Source organism: Rhamphochromis longiceps, linkage group LG20 (assembly GCF_057381845.1).
Source record: "Rhamphochromis longiceps isolate RC_006_pf linkage group LG20, R_longiceps_female_GT1.1, whole genome shotgun sequence".
Classification (NCBI taxonomy): domain Eukaryota; kingdom Metazoa; phylum Chordata; class Actinopteri; order Cichliformes; family Cichlidae; genus Rhamphochromis; species Rhamphochromis longiceps.
This window is the reverse complement of record NC_140576.1, coordinates 812707-832327: the sequence shown is the minus strand read 5'-3', so window position 1 is coordinate 832327 and position 19621 is coordinate 812707. Positions and strand designations below refer to the sequence as shown.

The 19621-nt window shown below is 41.2% G+C and overlaps 1 protein-coding gene across 1 annotated transcript in view; it reads left to right on the top strand.

Moving 5' to 3' along the window:
• The window catches only part of cacna2d3a (calcium channel, voltage-dependent, alpha 2/delta subunit 3a), a 138927-nt gene that overhangs the window by 30538 nt on the left and 88768 nt on the right, over window positions 1-19621 (top strand). The window contains exon 3 of the mRNA XM_085393552.1: window positions 6515-6631. Within this exon, the coding sequence (XP_085249678.1) occupies window positions 6515-6631 (117 nt within the window). The remainder of the gene's footprint in view (window positions 1-6514; window positions 6632-19621) is intronic.

The window sequence follows — 19621 nt, the reverse complement described above, 5'->3', positions numbered from 1 at the left end:
GTTAAGTTGCCTAATAATTATGCACAGTAACAGTCACCTGCACACACAGATATCCCCCTAAAATAGCTAAAACTAAAAACAAACTAAAAACTACTTCCAAAAACATTCAGCTTTGATATTAATGAGTTTTTGGGTTCATTGAGAACATGGTTGTTGTTCAATAATAAAATTATTCCTCAAAAATACAACTTGCCTAATAATTCTGCACGCCCTGTATGTAATATAGACTTCCTCTTTGCACTCCTTGTGCCAAGTTGCTCGTAATGAGGAATGTAGGAAATTAGTGGATTTATACTTAATGTATAATCTGCACAATTTACTATGCCCTCTATTTAGTTATTTTAACCTTGTGTAGGGCTGTGCGATATGACCAAAATCTCATATCCCGATATCAGACATCTATCGTTCGATAACGATATAAATCACAAAAATGCAACATTTTCTGTAAGTTCTGTGAATCTCGGGCAGCTCGACCTGCGTGAAGTGTTTCCAGCTGCGCGTCGTGTAGCTGGAGTCGAGTGTTTTAACCGATGCTGAAACGATACATTTTTAGACATAAGTTGTAACGGCGCCGTTTTCTTTGTATTTATTACACGGCGTGCTGCGGGGAAAAGCCTGTTCTAACGTTTGAGTCTAAGCTTTATTTTTTAGCACCTGGCGGCTCTTTTTTGCTTCTCATCCGTAAATAATCTGCTCTTTCACGTGATTCAGTTTATTTTGAAAAGTCTCAACAGGATCTTGAGCTTTATTGTGAAAGGTTTATGTGGAACATAAACAAGCGGACGCACGATGGTGTTACCATCGTTGTTGCTAATGACAACGCATAAAAACAGGCGCTTGTCCGTCTGTAGTGTGGTGATATTAAATATAAGAGAAAGAGAGAAGTTTAAGAAATGAATATAGCCACTACAGTGACCATCAAAACCATGAAAACATATTGCCGTAAACAGTTTATTTTGCAACACCATGAAACAAACGATAGCGTAAAATGAAACGATAGACGTTTTTATAGCGTATATATATCGTTATATGAACAGCCCTAACCTAGTGTATGCTATCTGTGTCCACTTGCAACAAATAGCATTTCACCCTCCCACAAATTTTCGCTTAAGTATTGCCTGTCTGTGATTTTTCTGCTCTTCCATCATCCTATTTCTATACTTGTTAACTTCAACCTTAAATATCTTGCTGCCATCTCTTTATTTCCTTGTTACTCTCGATCTCTCTGGCTATTTCCCTTAATCTGATCTGCCCTTTTGTCCAAAGCCACCTTGTGGAAGCATGTCTGGCCTTTCCCTTCCTCTCACCAGTAATAACCAGTATTGTTAACACTTTCAAAGGGAATGCCCTCAAACGCTCTGTGGCCTACCATCACAGGCTTCCAGCAGGTTTGTATCCTTGCTGACCGCACACCTCCATAAGTCTGGAACTTTCTCTTCTCAGCCTCATCCATGTGCTCTCTGAGATCTTGCATTGTTAACATGGGGATTATGCCTGGTCCAGGCCATGGTGAAATTGTCTTTGCCTCGAACTTTAGTTTCTTGCCCAGGTTAATGTCTAGATGCCAACGCTGGCAGAAGTAGAGCCAACATTAGCTCTAGGTTCTATGCTGGGCTTCCTTCTACCTTGAATATTGTGGTAGGTTTTGATTTGGCCCTTTGAAGTGATCCCCGATCCCCGGGCTCTCTGTCCTGGTTGTTGTGTCCTTGGGCAAGACACTTTACCCTACCGCCTACTGGTGTTGGCCAGAGGGGCCGATGCCGCGATATGGCAGCCTCGCTTCTGTCAGTCTGCCCCAGCCCAGGGCAGCTGTGGCTACAACCGTAGCTGCCTCCACCAGTGTGTGAATGAATAGTGGCATTGTAAAGCGCTTTGGGTGCCTTGAAAAGTGCTATATAAATCCAATCCATTATTATTATTATTACTATTATTTGAAGAAGCATCCATCTGCAGCCTGGGAGAAAGTGTAGTGACAATCAGATCACCCATTAATGCTCCTACTGGGAAATGTCACGCTGGAGTCTTGGTCACAGGCCCTGTGTATTCTGTCTCTGTATACCTTACAACCAGGTACTTGGGAAAAGAAAAAGAATAACTGTGCAGTGTTTTATAATACCTGGTACAACTCACAGGCTGACTTCAATCTTATTTGGCAGACCCACCAGTGACTGTAACACTCAACAGCCATTCCCAAAGTCAAGAGTGCTGCAGCCCCCTTAAAAAATATTCCATTGTGTCCACGCAACCTAAAATCTTCACTTGTTGTTTGCCACCCAGTCATATCCAAAGTGTTAACGGGTGAACCACCTGCCACCAGAGACAAACTTCAATATCAGAGCTGTAAATTTAGAGTAATGAGTAGTAACACAAACTAACCACCTCCTATTAACTGTTCAAATTCACTTTTTATATAAATAAATGAAATGATATACATATGTAACTTAACATACCTGTGAGTAATTTTAAAATTCAATTTCTATTATTATTGTGGCCCACACGCAGTACCTTTGTGATCCATCAGGGGGTCCCTGCCCACATTTTGGGAATCACTGCTCTAGCATGGTTCTTGATGTTGCTGGTGACACGAGGTCGATGTAACTAATAGCTTTGTTTGATGTGGATGTCTGCCTTAAAATGTTTCGCCACAACACAGTCAGGTAGAGTTATGGGAGTACCTTGTTGTGTTGCAAACATGTAGGTACTGCAGGAATGTCCCCAAGAATGTATCAGTATTCCTCCTCTTTAGAAGGAGCTCAGAACTGACTGACCTTCTTGGAATTATCTTCCGAGACCCCGCAAATTTAAAAATCCTACATTGCTTTGTTCTCAAGTTATCGCATTCAAAAGATTTTCGGAAAACTTGACCTCTGACCTTTGTTGAGGTCACTGAGATTTGAACTTGCCCAAGACTTTTACGTGAAGCTCCCACATTGCCTGCTTCTCGAGTTTTTGCCTTCACAAACTTCAGCTGGTTAGCAGGGTGTTGATCATATCCCGTCATCCTTTTATGGCTGAGGGGTAAAAGCTGCTGTTTCTGTTAGCTATATGCCACTTGATCCAGATGTAAGGGACTATTTTGCAAGAACTGGAAGATTCTGCTATTCATGGCCATCATCCAATCTCTTTTTGGCGTTCAGTAGCTAGGCCAGTGTTCCAGGTCAAAGAATAGGTGCACTGCATTGTGTCTACAGTTTATACACAATAAAATAACTTGTCTTAAGTCTTGTTCTCTGAAATCACATCATCACATTTTGGCTAATTCCTCGACTACAAAGAAATTCACCATTTTTGAAAGTTTTGGTATGAAACAAGTGTTGCCCTCTGTTTTGAAGTTGCAGTTTTTCAGATGATTGCTTAAATCCAAAAGCTGCTGCTTCAATGTGTGATGCTGTCTTCATTCCTCTCCTCCTACCATGATCTCTCTTTCCCTCACTATGCTTCTCTTGTGTGGTTGCTGTACAGGAGTAGCTAAAGCATGCATCTAAGCAGGTTGGCATAACATTAGAGAGGGCATGCTATTTGATATGGCGGTAATCTTCTGTTAAATCCCCCAAGAGTGAAACACAGCTGCCTGCAGCTTTGCACAGATTTCAAAAATGGCTCTTTTTTCCCTCCTTTTTCTCTGTACAGATATACACCCTAACTTAGATCAGCTCTGCATATGTGTATGTGACATGTATGGGTGTGGAATTACTGAGACTTAATGTCACTGTCCCCAGTTAAGGCGCTGGTTAAGCTAAGCATCCTAATATAGGTTTATAGCAGAATGACGTGATTTTGTGAAGTGCAGATACTGAGTGCAGTGGTGTGTTCATCAGCACTTAATGTGTGGTTGTTCAAATTTGAAGTTGGCAAACTATTACTTGGTACCTAGTCCTTCGTCGTATATTGTAACTGTTTCTGTCTGTGTAATTTTACCCGTGCTCCTCCTGGCAACAGAGACCCTCCTTCATATATATATATATATATATATATATATATATATATATATATATATATACAATACCCAGAGTAATTTTGGCTTGTGCACTTATATATGTATTTTAGCCTTTTAACTGCAAGCATATAGTGCTGTTTAGTCAAGTCTTCAGTCACCCTTCTTTATAGTTTGATTCCAAGAAGCCAGACTTTCTTGCAATTTAAAGTGGTCTTGAGAAGTTGTTCTGCAGGCTTTTTAAAGGTCTTTCAATTTCAGTATAATTATTGTACCTAACCATTTTCATTCTTTAGCTGAATCTTTGAAAAAAAGCTATAAATAATACATGAAAAAACACATGACAGGCATAAAATAGTATTTTTGCACCATGTGTGTCCTTAAAAAATTGAGTAAACTTAACAAGTGGAGGATTACTGAAGTGGCAGGCCTAAACAAACTATCCCCATCAGATGAACAGTATCTGACAGTCATGTCCTTAAGAAATAGGAAGAAATGCTGCATAAAGCTGACACAGGACCGAAGAGATCCATTTGGCCCTTCGATTGATCTATTTACTGATTCCTAAAGCCTTATCAGAAATAGTCTTAATGCAAGGATGGCTATTAAGAAATCATTGACAGGGAAGGGAAACGAGTAGAAACAGGCGGGGGCCAAATGCACAAGAACTGAAACGGCCTTGAAATGAGTGGCAAAGGTCTTATGGAGTGATGAATCCAACTTTCACATTCCTGGTTCAAATTATCATCACTATGTTCATAAGGAGGTCAGGAGAGAGTATCTACAGCCATCTCTAAAACACAGTGGGGGGTCATGGCTTGGGGCTGCATTTTAGCCAGTGATGTTGGGGATCTTATCTAAATTACCAAGATATAGAAACGCACACTGGAACACTGTCAGCTGTGGACTGGCCTCCTCAGAGCCCCAATCTCAACATTATTGAAGCAGTGTGGGATCATCATGACGGAGAACAGAACGAAAGGCAGCAAACATCTAACGAGAAGCTTTTAATGTCCTTCAAGAAGCCTGGAAAACTGACCCGACGAAACCGACCTAAAAAAGAAATCTTGTCTAAGAGATTGATAGGTTCATCTAGCAGAAACTTATTGCTGGAACGCCAAGACAATTCTACTACAACAGCAAAAGCATCAGACACCAGGCTGAACTCTTTGGGTAGTCTCGTGCACGAGGGAGAGAACCGTGACGAGCGCCGTTCCTGCCGCTCGAACCCCGGTCGCTCTCAGTTAGCCCCCTCGTAGCACTGCTCTTTATTGTGGTTACATGAATATGCATGGATTCATTAACATATGACGTCTTACGTAGGCATACATGTGAACAAAGAGTACCGTCTGTGTATTTGTGCAGGTGTGTGTGCGTGTGTGTGTGTGGGGGGGGTCAAGATGTGACCCCATGAACGACTCCCCTAAATCTGCTGGGCCTGGAAGTCCAGCAGTTCGTCTAAACAAAAGGCACTTAAACAGACATGGATGTGTTTACGTACCATAAAACAGTAAAAGAAGGTACGACCTCTCTCATGACCTTAGGATGAGTGTGTATGCCAGAGTGTCTTTGCAGACTGCTAAGGATCTCACATCCTATCACTACACAATCGATCATACACCTCTAAGAATATATGGTTATATATTTCTAACATGGCAATCCAACAATATAAACCTAACAGAGATTTCAGGCTGTGTTGAAGAGTAAAGGTGTTCAAATAAAATGTTGACTTTAAAGTAGGGCTGCGCGATATGACCAGAATCTCATATCCCGATATAAAACATCTATCGTTCGATAACGATATAAATCACAAAAATGCAACATTTTCTGTAAGGTCTGTGAATCTCGGGCAGCTCGACTTGCGTGAAGTGTTTCCAGCTGCGCGTCGTGTAGCTGGAGTCGAGTGTTTTAACAGATGCATGAAACGATACATTTTTAGACATAAGTTGTAACGGGACCATCAAAACCATGAACAAATATTGCCGTAAACAGTTTATTTTGCGACACCACGAAACAAACGATAGCGTAAAATGAAACGACAGACGTTTTTATATCGTCATCCGATATATATCGTTATATGAACAGCCCTACTTTAAAGCTTATTAGTATTGTACAAGCTCTGTTTTTGCCTTTTATATTATGTCCATGTATATTTGCACATTTCAATCAATCACTGTACCTAATTCCCATTTCTTAGCAAAATATAAAAAAAATGTAAGATTGCTTAAGACTTTGTGTGTTTGTACTGTACATATAAAAATATACATTCTTCGTGTTAATGCTTTCAATACTCATAATGTATCATTGGAAGACCTTAAAGCCATTACAACCTAAAAGATTGCGGGATTATCTTACTTTCCTTACCCTAGCTAAGGTTTCAGCAAAACAGTGTTAAGTATCATAGATATACATGAGTTCATATAGTGTTGCATGTTACGCATATCCCTGAATCTGCTGACAGGATTTAGTGGAACGAAAGCGTTTTTGTGTTGCGGTCACTGTAGACTCAGAACATGATTTTGTGACCTAATGTCAGAAACACAAGAACATTGCATGATTGTGTGTTTTTTTTCCTGTCAGAAATACAAGGAGTTTGAGCGGGCAGTACGGGTGGAAGAGATCGATGGTCTGCGGCTGGTTAAGAGGCTGGCAGAGAACATGGAGGAGATGTTTCACAAGAAAGCTCAGGCGATGAAGGTATGTTTCCCTACGTTAATTTTCATCCATCACACAAACAACTTGAATAAACCCCCAAATTATCTCAACAAATAACAATGATGTCAAAACTGCAAAGAGAGAGAGACTTTTTAGCTCTATATGTTCAAGTCTTTGTGATATGATATGTGAAGGAGTGACTATCCAAGAATAGGTGAAGCAAAAGGCAGACTAGACAGACTTCAGCCCCCTGAGATACAGGCACTGAGTGCAAGTATAACCAGCCTTGCCCACTGCCCCTTCACAAGTCCTCTGACTTTAACCTCCATCTGATCTATATATGTATATGATATATATGCATTTCTTTTTTTTTTACTTTGCACACATGAAGATGTTTTTGTATTGATGGTTCTTGTGCAAAATCATGTTTTATATCATTTGTAGTTTGACACTGTAAGCATCTATTTTTAAGTAAACTTGGCCGTATATTGTTGGTGCATTAATCCAACGTCGTTTTCATGTCTGTGGATGTTGTGTGTGTCAGTGCTGTAAGGCGCACTGCACAATGTGGCAGCGCGTCCACAGTGCGCTGCCTCTTTGGCTGGGTCTCTCGCTCCAGGTGACTGATCCTATCAGGACAACATGGTGCTGTTAACAGAAATTGGATTTTTTTCTGAGAATTTGGTCAGAGGATGCACGCCTAAAGGAAGTGAGTGAGTGAGAGGCGTGCAGATAGAATTAAGCCATTTCCACGTCTTATGTATGGTACCGTTTCCTGCTTAGGTTGCATAATGGTGCTTGTTTTGCAGTGTTATAATCACCCTTAAAATGTTCAGATTTCCATATGTGGACATAGAAAAGATTATGTATTTCCAACTGCTGTGCGTCATCTGGCATTTCAAAAATATCACTCCTACTCATATACAGCATTTGCTGGCATGAAGGCAAGCTTCTAATTGAATATTTCTACTGTCATTGAATTCTGTAATGAAAAACAAAGGAATGAATCAGTTTTCTAATGATAATGAACATTGTTTTGTATTTCAACCAAATGCCATGTGCTCCACATGAAGATTAAGCTTACATAATTGTATTTTATGACCGAGAGATTAGATGTCTGTGTGCTTCCTTGGGATTCTGTAAAATCCACGGAGACATGAGGTTCAGCCAGTTAATGGCTTCTTGAAAGTCCCTGTCTGGATGCTGGATGCCTGACAATTGTGCATCTCAGTAGGCTTTGTGGGAGTTTGTGTGTTTGTATCTGTATGAAGTAAAAGTTGTGGGGATCGATGTGAAGATCACGGGGTGCCCGGTACGTTTTTAGACAGGGAACAAGTTGTTGAGAGGAAGAGAGATAGAAATGTTAGAGAAAATCATTTGAAAGAAGCATTTGCGTGTGGGAAAATAAGGTGTAAATTTAACCTTTGTTAGCCACGATTTCATTTCACCTCCTTTTGGTCTTGGCCTCGTGATGAATTGTTTGTTTCAGCCATATAATGGACGCATCGATGAGTCCTTTTTTCCTTCTTCTTTCCCATCTTGCTCCATTTTCTCTTTATTACCAGAGCTCTCATCTGTCTGGCCTAGCGTGCACTCCCACAGCTGTCCTTAAGCCATCCCTCTCTCCTTTGTCTGTCTCTCCCTTCTCTGCTCCGCCTCTTCCCACGTCTCTGCTTTTTACTAAAGTATATGTGGCGCTTCAGCGATTCAATTTCCGTGCAGGTGCTCTGCCCTGTCCGTCAACGTGGTTTTATCTCCTCGTCTCCACGTCGATTTCCCCTCTTTATCGCTCACCGCCACCTGCTGAGAGACAACAGCGTCTGTTGCTGTGAAAGCGTGCACCTGTAAAAGCATGTGTATGAGCATTGATTTCATTTGGCTTTAAATGCGCCTTAGAGAGATCGTTTTTCCGGTAATTTTTTTCCTAATTTTCAAAATATTTTTTTTTAATTTGGGTACTGAAATATTATTTTAAATGTAACCTAAATTACTCAACATTTTCAAAGCAGGCATCTTGGCGAGTGAAGTAGGAACCCAGCATGGCTGTCATTACTGCATGATCTTTCTTCTATGGCAGGTGAAACCTTTTACACAGTAATGTATGTAGAACTGTGTGTTCTTGAATTGCTGTTTTATGGCATTGGTGTCTACTTTCTTTCTCCTCTCATATTTGCACTGATTTAACAAAACCTGGTGGGAGCAGTTCGTTCTTGTAGTTGCTTTGGCAGATTTAATTGCACTAATATACAACAAACAAAAAGGGCAATCAAACAGTTCTTCGATGTAGACTTTAAAGGACATTATGTACTGCATGTCTGCGTGTCTAGCTTTTGTATGTGCTGTAAATCCACAGACACTTGCGTGGCTTGCATGTTAGCCCGCCATTGTTATTTTTAATTGCTGTTACCTTCATCAGTTCCTGTGGAAGTTGGATATTATCAATGTCTCGCAGACCGCAATTCCTCTCCTATTTCTGTCGCTCCAGAAAAAAAACAATAAAACAAAAAATGCTCGTCTTCAGACTGAAAATGGTGGCAACAGCAGACGGTTAAAGAAACAGCGAACACGTTGTTATCAAAGTTGAAAGGCGTGGGGCTATTGTAATGCCCCCTTTGAAGTCAAGCATGGCTGTGTTTCATGTGACAAATGCACTTCAAAGCAGAGTGGATGCCTCGCTGCTAGGGCTGTTTCTCCTGTAATGGCATTCGGTCTCTGCTCTGTACCTGCTGATATCATTTACCTGTGGCAACTCTGCCTCTGAAGTCCTCATCCTGATTACTAGTGCAGAGTACAGAACGTTTGCAATGTTGTAGGCTAAAAATAAAAGGCAAACATGGGATTGGAAGTGAAATTTCTCAGCCAGTAAAACCTCCTATGATATCTAATTTTCTTATTGCTGAAATGTACTTTGAATGTTAATGTTGAAGTTAGCATTTCTCATCCTCTGCGGGAAATAATTTGATTTAAAATGTTTTTCCCAACAGGTGAGACTTAATACTCACATTTTTTTAAAGAAATGTAACCGATTATTTAAATAAATAAGGACAATGACAACAATATATGTTATATTCTAAGATGAGTAAAATCATTCGATCATCACCTAACAGTTAATAACCAATTAATGTATATTTTATACTAACTGTATGGAAAACTGGTCATAACTGATGCTAACACTTAAACACTTTCACTTGGGGTTCACACAGATGAACCTTTCATCATATGTCTGCCTAATTATTTGCTTAGCAAATCATAATTTCCTGCTCTCTTGATGGCAAAGAAATATCTATCATCATTAGGGCTGCCACGATTAGTCGACTAGTCACGATTACGTCGACGACTAATGTCATAGTGGACGCATTGTTTGAAGCTTTGTAAGATCCCAAAAGACGCAGGAATAAGTAGCAGGATTTAAGAGTGTAATAACTAGAGATGGACCGATCCGATATTACGTATCGGTATCGGTCCGATACTGACCTAAATTACTGGATCGGATATCGGAGAAAAATAAAAAAATGTAATCCGATCCATCAAATATCACGAAAGCACCTCACAAAACTTGCAACACGCCGTAACTCACCTCAGAACGTTAGCACGTCGGAGCAGTATGCATCACGTGATAGAGCAGCTGTGGCATGCGGGACCTGTCGGTGGTCTGGATAGCATTTGGAGCTTCGCTAGCAACCCGGCATTTCATCTCCGACAAAGTTATCCCCGAGAGAAGTAAAGCAAGTGTGTAAGTCCATCTCTGAATGTTTGTAAAGCATTCCTGCGTTAAGCTTAACAAGCGACTGCCTCTCCGGCTGCTACTTCAATCATGAAACTGCTTAACGATCAGCTGATCGGCTTTTCTGTCGCGAGTCCGTGTCTCTTCTTTGTTTTTGGTCCACTTTGCACCAGAAAGAGGAAACCAGCGGCTGAACAACAGCAGCACGTTTAAGCTTGATCAGCTGTTGTTAGAATTTATTTAATATTACTTTCTACTCGAGGATCTTTTTCTACGTAGCTGACGGCTGGTAACTGTGCAGGGGCGGATCTAGCAAAGTTTAGCCAGGGGGGCCGATAGGGCATTAACAGGGAAAAGGGGGCACAAAGACATACTTTTCTTTCTTATTCTCATTTAAAATGTCTAATAAATAAAAGCTTTTAATAAATAATTATCTGACACCCAAAGTTTTAATTTGATGTAAAATGAATAGAAGTCCATTACTGTATATAGTGACTATTAAGTCTAATATATATACCCTAGTAAGCTATAGTACTTTTTCCTTTGGGAAGGTACCATCTGTGCAGTCTGCAATTTTGTTGAAGAAAGATGTTGAATCTATTTAATATTTCTTGAAAAATAATTGATTTCTGTGTATTTTTTTTCACACTGCATCAAATTAAGGTTGATTACGTTGATTAAGCATCATGAGGTGGAGCGTGAGGGGTGGTTCCCTATTTTTTATTTTTTTATTTTTGTTGCTGGGAGTTGGAACCCTATTAGTTAGGTTGCTTAATATTTATGCTAAGTACTCTTTAAAATACCAGAATAGGGAGGATGGTGTAGGTCTAAGTTTATTAGATTGATCAGTATTGCTGAACTATGAAATATTTTTTTTTGCATACAGGTATAACAGAATAGCTTTAGTGTAGTTGTTGTTTTAAACTTGAGTATGAACTTATACAAAATGCAGCAAGATATTTAAAAAACAGTTTTGTTGATTAAAAAACACTATATCGGATTCATATCGGTATCGGCAGATATCCAAATCTATGATATCGGTATCGGTATCGGACATAAAAAAGTGGTATCGTGCCATCTCTAGTAATAACGGACTGAAACAGAAGATGGCAGCACTGCATGTACAAGGATGCCAGCTGCCGTTAAACCCCGAAGAAGAAGAAGCTGTGTCCGGTATCGTAGCTGTGTACAAATTCAGGAACCGCATCCTCCAGGAACGCCAGGACCGCCTCCTACAACGCGGGTCTCGCCACTGGCGATATGAGCGCCTACAAAGCGGCATCATACGGCGTGCGGCGCGCGGTGAGAGATGCCAAACGCAGGTACCGGGAACGTGTGGAGTCCCGCTTCCACCAGGGCGACACACGGAGTATGTGGCACGGACTACGCACCATTACGGACTACAAAGCCAGGGACACTGCGCCGATCAACGCCGACTCTGCATTCACCAACGAGCTGAATCGGTTCTACGCCCGTTTCGAGGTTAGCCAGGCGGCTAATGCTATCTACCGCCTGATTACCGAGGACAGTGACGTCATCAGCGAGAGACCGGTGACCAGCATCGCGGAGCATGACGTCCGAGCGGCACTGAGGAGAGTGAACACAAGGAAAGCGGCGGGGCCAGACGGCATCACCGGCCGTCTGCTGCGCTGCTGTGCTGACCAGCTAGCAGGTGTGTTCACTTACATCTTCAACGAGTCCCTGGCGAAGTCTGTGGTCCCCACATGCTTCAAAAGATCCACCATCATCCCTGTGCCCAAGAACAGCAACCCCTCATCCCTGAACGATTACCGGCCAGTTGCACTGACCTCAGTAGTAATGAAGGTGTTTGAGAGGCTGCTGAAGAACACCATCTCCTCCTCCATCCCAGACACCACAGATCCGCTGCAGTTCGCCTACAGATCCAACAGATCCACAGAGGATGCCATCGCCCACGTCCTACACACCACTCTCAGCCACGTGGACAAGAAACAGGGTAACTATGTGCGAATGCTGTTTGTTGATTACAGTTCAGCGTTTAACACAATAGTGCCCTGCAGACTGTTCACAAAGCTGAGGGATCTGGGACTTAACAGCCGTCTGTGTGCATGGGTGTTGGACTTCCTCACTGGCAGAACTCAGGTGGTGAGGGTGGGCAGGTGCTTCTCCAACAGCATCACCATCAACACAGGAGCACCTCAGGGATGTGTCCTCTCGCCACTGCTCTACTCCCTCTACACTTCAGACCGTGTGGCCACCCATGGCTCCAACACCATTGTGAAGTTTGCTGACGACACAGTGGTGTTGGGTGCCATCTCCAACAACGATGAGGCGGCCTACATGGATGAAGTGAAGAATCTGGCATCGTGGTGCCAGGACAACCACCTCCAGCTGAACGTCAGCAAGACCAAGGAGCTGGTGGTGGACTTCAGAAGGGGTCAGCACAGAGACTACAAGCCCATCATCATCAATGGAGCGCCAGTGGAGAGGGTGCAGTCCTTCAAGTATCTTGGTGTCCACATCTCCTCAGACCTGACATGGACTGCCCACATTCAGGTCCAGACCAAAAAGGCTAGGCAGCGCCTGTATCACCTACGACAACTGAGGAAGTTCAGGGTCTCTCCAAAGGTCCTCAGGATTTTCTATACAGGCGCTGTGGAGAGCATCCTCACACAGAACATGATATTGTGGTTTGGGAACAGCTGTGTGAAGGACCAAAAAGCTCTCCAGAGAGTGATCCGTACAGCAGAACGCTGCTGCAGGATTGCTCTCCCCCCGCTTCAGGACACCTACACCAGGAGATGCCGGACTAGAGCAGCGCAGATACTGAAGGACCCGTCCCATCCTGGCAACAAACTGTTCCAACTTCTGCAATCTGGTAGAAGGTTCCGCATCTTCCGGGCAAGGACAGAGAGACTCAAGAGGAGCTTCTATCCCCAAGCCATCCGTGCCCTAAACACACACACCCGCCCTCTCACATCATCTATAACTGACTGAGTCAGGACTCTTCCAGACACTCTAAACCAAGGCACAATGTACATTTCAATTCCTTTAATTTTAAATATGTTTATATTGTCTATCCTGTAAAATAGTCAGATGTCTATTCATATTAATGTACAGAATTCACCTGCTTGCTGCTACTACTGCACATTCACCCAGTGTATATACTATATGTATGTATATATATATATATATATATATATATATATATATATATATATATATATATATATATATATATATATGTATAATGTTCTTCCTCTACACCCCCCCCCCCCCCAATTTTTGCACATGTCGAGGAGCGTGTCAGGCTACATTTCACTGTGTGTTATACTTGTATAACTATGCATGTGACAAATAAAGAACCTTGAACTTGAACTTGAACTCCTGTGCCGCATTTGTAGGCCGATTACGTTACAGTGACACGACGAAGACGGTCCAAATCCGAAGACTCCGACAAATGCGTCCTTCATTTCCCCAGATTTGAAGGATGGGTCGGGTGTATACTTCGTGGCCCAAACTATCCCAGAATTCATAGCGCGGCCCATCGCGGCCCTGCTCAGTTTCCAACAATGGCGGCAGCTAGTTAGTTTTAATATTACTCTTATTATTCTTTCTGGGTCACAAAATAAATGTTTAACATATTTTCAGGCGAGAATGTAGCTGTGTAAACCTCAAATATCTGCTCAGTTTATCAGGACACCACATATTTTCAAAAGCGCTCCGACGTTTTCGGAGACGTCTGTTACCCACTAGCTCCATAGCTAGCCGGGGGCAGGGCTCACTAGAGCCGTGAGAACACCGGACTCTGGGCAAATCGTTTTCAAACCCACCACCGTCTTTCGCTACTCAGGTTAAACATGATATATGAGTCACTTAGATAACTTACAAATGTTATTGTTTGGCTTTCTTTAGTATTTTATTTGTTCCTGAGTAAATCGGTTTGGCTGAGATTAAAGTTATAGTTTTTACACAGCTGAATAAACGTCAAGCAGACAGCTGATCATCAGAAGTGTGAGATGCTCAGAATTTACTCCGGTGTCCTGTTATATTTTAGATAGCAAGGAGTTTATTAAACTTCACCGAGACAATCTGCACATTTCATTAAAATTTAATAAATATAAGAGCAGATGCTGCTGGTGCAATAAGCTGTACGTTTTACGTCCAATGGATGATGATCTGATTGGTCGACTAATCGCAAAAATAATCGGTGACTAGTCGACTATCAAAATAATCGTTTGTGGCAGCCCTAATCATCATATGTACTCAAAGTGCAGCTGTAGATTTTGATGATGCACCAATTTCGGGTATTTTTTTTTGGATTGATTTATTTATAAAATCCAAAATTTGCCCTTACATACTCATTTTCGTGTATTGTTGTAAACGTGTTGAAAAGTGTGCTCTGGGTGATGACCTGGTCTAAGCAATAAAATATTGAAAATTACTGACAAAACTAAAACTAAATAAGTTTAAATATTTAAGTGATGATCAGCTGAATGCTACGTCACAAATGATTGTGAAATTACACCAAATGTTGATTGCCGTTAGAAGAAAAAGTCTTGCAATGCAATCTTAATATGACATGTGTCAAAACAAATTCTTGTTAGCATCAAACTCCTAATGAGCATGCTGCTGAAGCCTTCTTCCTGTTTCCTTCTTACTGTAGGATCTGTACGTTGCAATAGAAAGTGCCCTGAGGTGACTGTTGTTGTGAATTGGTACTTTATAAATAATACTGAGTTTAATTGACCTGAGTTAAAAACAGTTGAAAGTTCTACCTTTTTTTGTTTTTACTGTTTTTAATTATATATGTAGCTTAAATGATCACTACAGTTATCTGCACTTTTGCCATTGTTACGTTGTTTCATTCACTGTTGATCTTCAGTCTAAGATTATTTTCAATCATGCATTTCTGTTGAGAGTGATCACTGTTAATGACGAGGCATGGCAGGCCAGTGGATGTCCTTCTCCTCCCTGTCACCAAAAAAATTATCATTAATGGATTTCATGTCTTGAACAATGAAATGAGCGTGCATGGCTAAGGGGAATGCCAAGAAGAAAAGATGAGTCAAAAGTTTGGCCTAAGCAAGAAACTGAAACACGAAACAAAGACCAGGGTGAGGTGGTGCAGGGATCGGGTAACAGGGCTGCACTTTAGATTCCCTTTCAGTCAGCAGAACTGCTGAGCTATTGATTATTGGGACTTGATGTTTCAAAACACGCCGTGTCCCTTCATCTCTGTCATTCCCTCTATTTTTCACTTTTCCTTTTATTTTGTTTCCCTTCTGTCTCTCCATCATGCTCCAGTCGCTTGCCTTATAAAAACGGAGAAGAAGTGTCACAGGGCACTTTTTCCATTTTGTTGATTCTGCAAGTCTTCCCTGGCTGGTTTGACAAAATTGCTGTCCCTAGTGCTATTGACGGGTCGTCCCAAGCCAAGCTTTCTCACCTGAGCTCAGGACTATGGCAGAAACAAGACACGAAGGACTCGCAGGCCAAGGCTTAGTTAGCATTTCCTTTTATATCCAAGACAGAGCTATGTATGTGCACGTTTTTTAACTGCACTAGCTTAGCGTACTTTATTTGTTTATATCACGTGGACATATTTATAATTTTATCTATTCATGCCATTATATTAGAGAAAAATATGTAATTCAAACAGGGCTGATAAATAGATATAATTTTAGGTTCTGATCCTGATATTTAACTTTTATTGGGTAGCAACTCTGCTACTCTATGGACAGATCTCTGCAATAACTTCTAACTTCCAAAGATGGTTACAGGACAAATGGGAAGTTAAGTTGTACTCCGAAGTACAAATGTGTGTTGAAGCAACAGCACACAGGACCTTAGGGAATGCTTTTTATGTGAGTCTATTTAGAGCTGTAGTTGATGTGGTCTTGTTCTTTGTTACCTCTGGAGAGCATTCAGATTCAGGCCACTGCCCTCCCTTTTTTGGTGGAGGGAACATCCTGAGGCAAGGCTTAATGTACTGCTTTAAAAAAGTCAGAGACTTCCGTTACCAGTCAATAATGTATGTGACCACCCCATCCATCCTTCCTCTGCTTCTCTGACTGTGGCTCTTAGCATAGCTCAGCTATATATGACAGCTAACTTTCACAGCTTTAGTGTTGCCTTCATAATGGATAGGCATTTGCTAAGGTCAGCGGCTTCATCCGTCAGGAAACTCGGAATACAGCAAGCACGGCGCAAGAACAACAATAAGCCAATCACGCTGACAGTTAAATGAGGGGGATCGTTTCTGAACTTTTGAAAGTGTAAACAAACTGAATCCTTTGTTAGGCAAATCATAATCACACGATGTCAGATAATGAAAGGGGGTAGATGAGTCCAAATGTCAGGAAAAAAGAGGGGGCGGATGGAGGTGGGTGGGATGGAAAGTGATGAAATTTTTGTTTAATTCAGTGGGAAGACATCACTTATTTACGTTAGAGATCTGGGAACCATTAGACAAGCAAGGTTTCGCTCAAGCTTAAAGACACTCGATCTAAATAGATCTTAATTAAAATGTAACATGTAAATCTAAGCACACTGTCAAATTACATTTAATAAAACAGATATCTTTCTTAATAGAAATGCCATCGTTTTTGGGGGGAATTTTTTCTTTTCTAGTAACTAAGAGCCCTGTCCCGTTACCATAGCAGGTCCTGTTAGCACTGTACATGTAGCTTTTTACTCTGGCAGCGGTGAAAGCGAATGTGCTCGTATAAAGGTGTGTGTTTTCAAAGAGGCAAAAGGGCTGTTGCTGCGTCAGTTTAATTATTACTGTCATCTCATACCAAGCAAAGCCTCGACAGAATGGTTTGAAAAGAAAAGTAATTTCCTCTCTTTTTAAACTGCATCATACATTTTGGCAGGACCACCTATTGACAAAAAGACATGGCAGGCTCATTTGAATTTTTGCGAGACACACACGAACGCACGCAATCAGACAGCATTCTACCTTGTGTACGCCCACAGCAACGCAACATGCACACAAAGATAAACACGCCACCTGGAGTGTTCATCCTGGTGATATGGGGGAATTGAAATTCACAGGTGTAAGGAGTATCTACTTATCTCTAATGTGTTTTTCCAATTGAGAGACTCCCTGCTACTATGCAAGTTATTTTTCCCCTAGAGCTTTTAGTCCCATCTTATTGCTTGGTAAGTTAAACTGCATTAATAATATGTCAGAACTGATTACCAGAGGTAGAAAATAAGTGTTCAAATGTTCGGTAGAGTGCAGTAGAGCGGAAATTACAACAAGCCATATATTCCTTAATGTATTCCTTGAGAAAATGTAATGCTTTGTAACACTTAAATCCAATAATTTTTGTCTGAACCAGATTAATAGGCTCAATTCTGATTGGAGTTCAGGTTACCTTATAACTCTATACATGGACACACATGCATACAGTTCATGGACTCATGACGCATATAGTACATGCATACTTGCACATGTTTAAGGACTGACATTTGCAAAAGAAGCAGAATAGGTCAAGGAGCTAATACTTCAAGGTGTGAGCTGAGAAAACGATTAACACTCACACGCACGCACAAAAACAGACCATTACCCACTGACAAGTATGTTTGTATCGACAATGGCTTTTGCAAGCAGCAGCTGACATTTTGTTGGGAGTGTGAGGCTAAGTGATCAGACCTTCAGAGAATGCTATTCTATCATTCCTCTTTCATCCTCCCTTTATTTCACCGTCCTTATCTTTGTTTGTACCTCGAGTTCTCAGCAAATGTACCTGCACACACACACACACACACACACACACACACACACACACACACACACACACACACACACACACACACACACACACACAGAAAGAAGACATCCAGGTCCTTTCTGCCTTGCTTCTCTCTCTCAGCCTCTCAGAGATCATAAAGAAGGTTGAACACATGTATACATAATCAATAGCCAACTAGAATGAAGCATAGAATGATATGCAACAGTACGCAATGGCCAGGTGTGTTGCTATGGTGAAGAAAATGATTGGTTGGACTCTAGATTACAGCGTTCACTTCCAAAAACAGTCTGCCTGCACACACAAGCGCAGCAGCGCAACACACAAGCGCAGCAGCACATGGCCTGGCTGAAATAAGCTGGCTGATTGCAGGAGTTTTACTGGTAAAGCCATTTGAATGGAAATGTGAAATGGAAGTCTATTACTAAAACTCATAGACATCAGGACCAGCTGTGAAAGAGAGAAATTACTTGCGATAAGAACTTACAATGTGCATCAGTAGAAAGACGTACGAGGAAGCATTGCTGTGTGTGTCTGTGTTTGTGTGTTGAATAGAGATTCCTGAGAGTCAGTCCTGCTGCTCTCGGCCTGAAAAGCCAGTTTCTAGTCCTGCTTCTTTATACTGAGAGAATTCTTCTAAAAGCTCCTCACAACACAATATTTATTTTAATGAACAAAAAACACCCCAAAAACAAGGTTACTCCAAATTGTGCTCATTTTTAAAAAATGCGCACATGCATGAGAATCTTTTTCTCTCTTAAACTGTTCCTCCAGTACTTTGTACACATCAGCAGATCTACTACACCTGTTTAAAAAGCTAGTATATGCTATCAATTGGTACTTTTTTAGTTTCTTAAGAATCTTCCTTGGTAAGGGATCAAGGCTGTAAGGGCGCAGTTATGTCTTAAATCATCATGACTAACACCAGAGGCCCTTAAAGTTTTGTCTTCAGTTCTCAGCCATCGTTAGACTACTTAGTGAGAATAACTGTTAAGACCTCTCAACAGTTAATTTCCATTTTTAACACCGATGACTGGAGCTATCTAAATGTGGACACGTTAAAAGAGTTGTTCACTGGCATTACTGGACCTAAGCCCCTGGTGTAAGAGTTGGACAGGTCAGCAACTTTAATTATACGTGATTACATTATATTAGTTTTACCCGAGTGATTCAAGTGAGTGCTGACAGAGTATAATATTACTTGGAGTTCTTGCCATGCATTTATCATGCTAATGATCTGATAACCAGCAGTTACATAAATGCTCGTTATTCTGTCTGTTAAACTGTAACAAAAGCAAAGATAAACATGAGTAACCTTTGAGTAAAATTATGAATTTGGGCTCTGCAGGGCAAACACCTTGGACTTTGAACTGCTTTAAGGCATGGCTAATTCTCAAAAAATATAATCATCAACTCACATTTTGTGGACCCAGCTAAAGACAATTCAGAGACAGTTTTATGGATCCATTCAGGCAACCGAAGGGGAGAAAAAGCAGCTGACTAAGGTTTTCTTATGGTTTAAACCATTATATCTATAAACTATCTGTTAAGTGAATTTAATGCAAGACT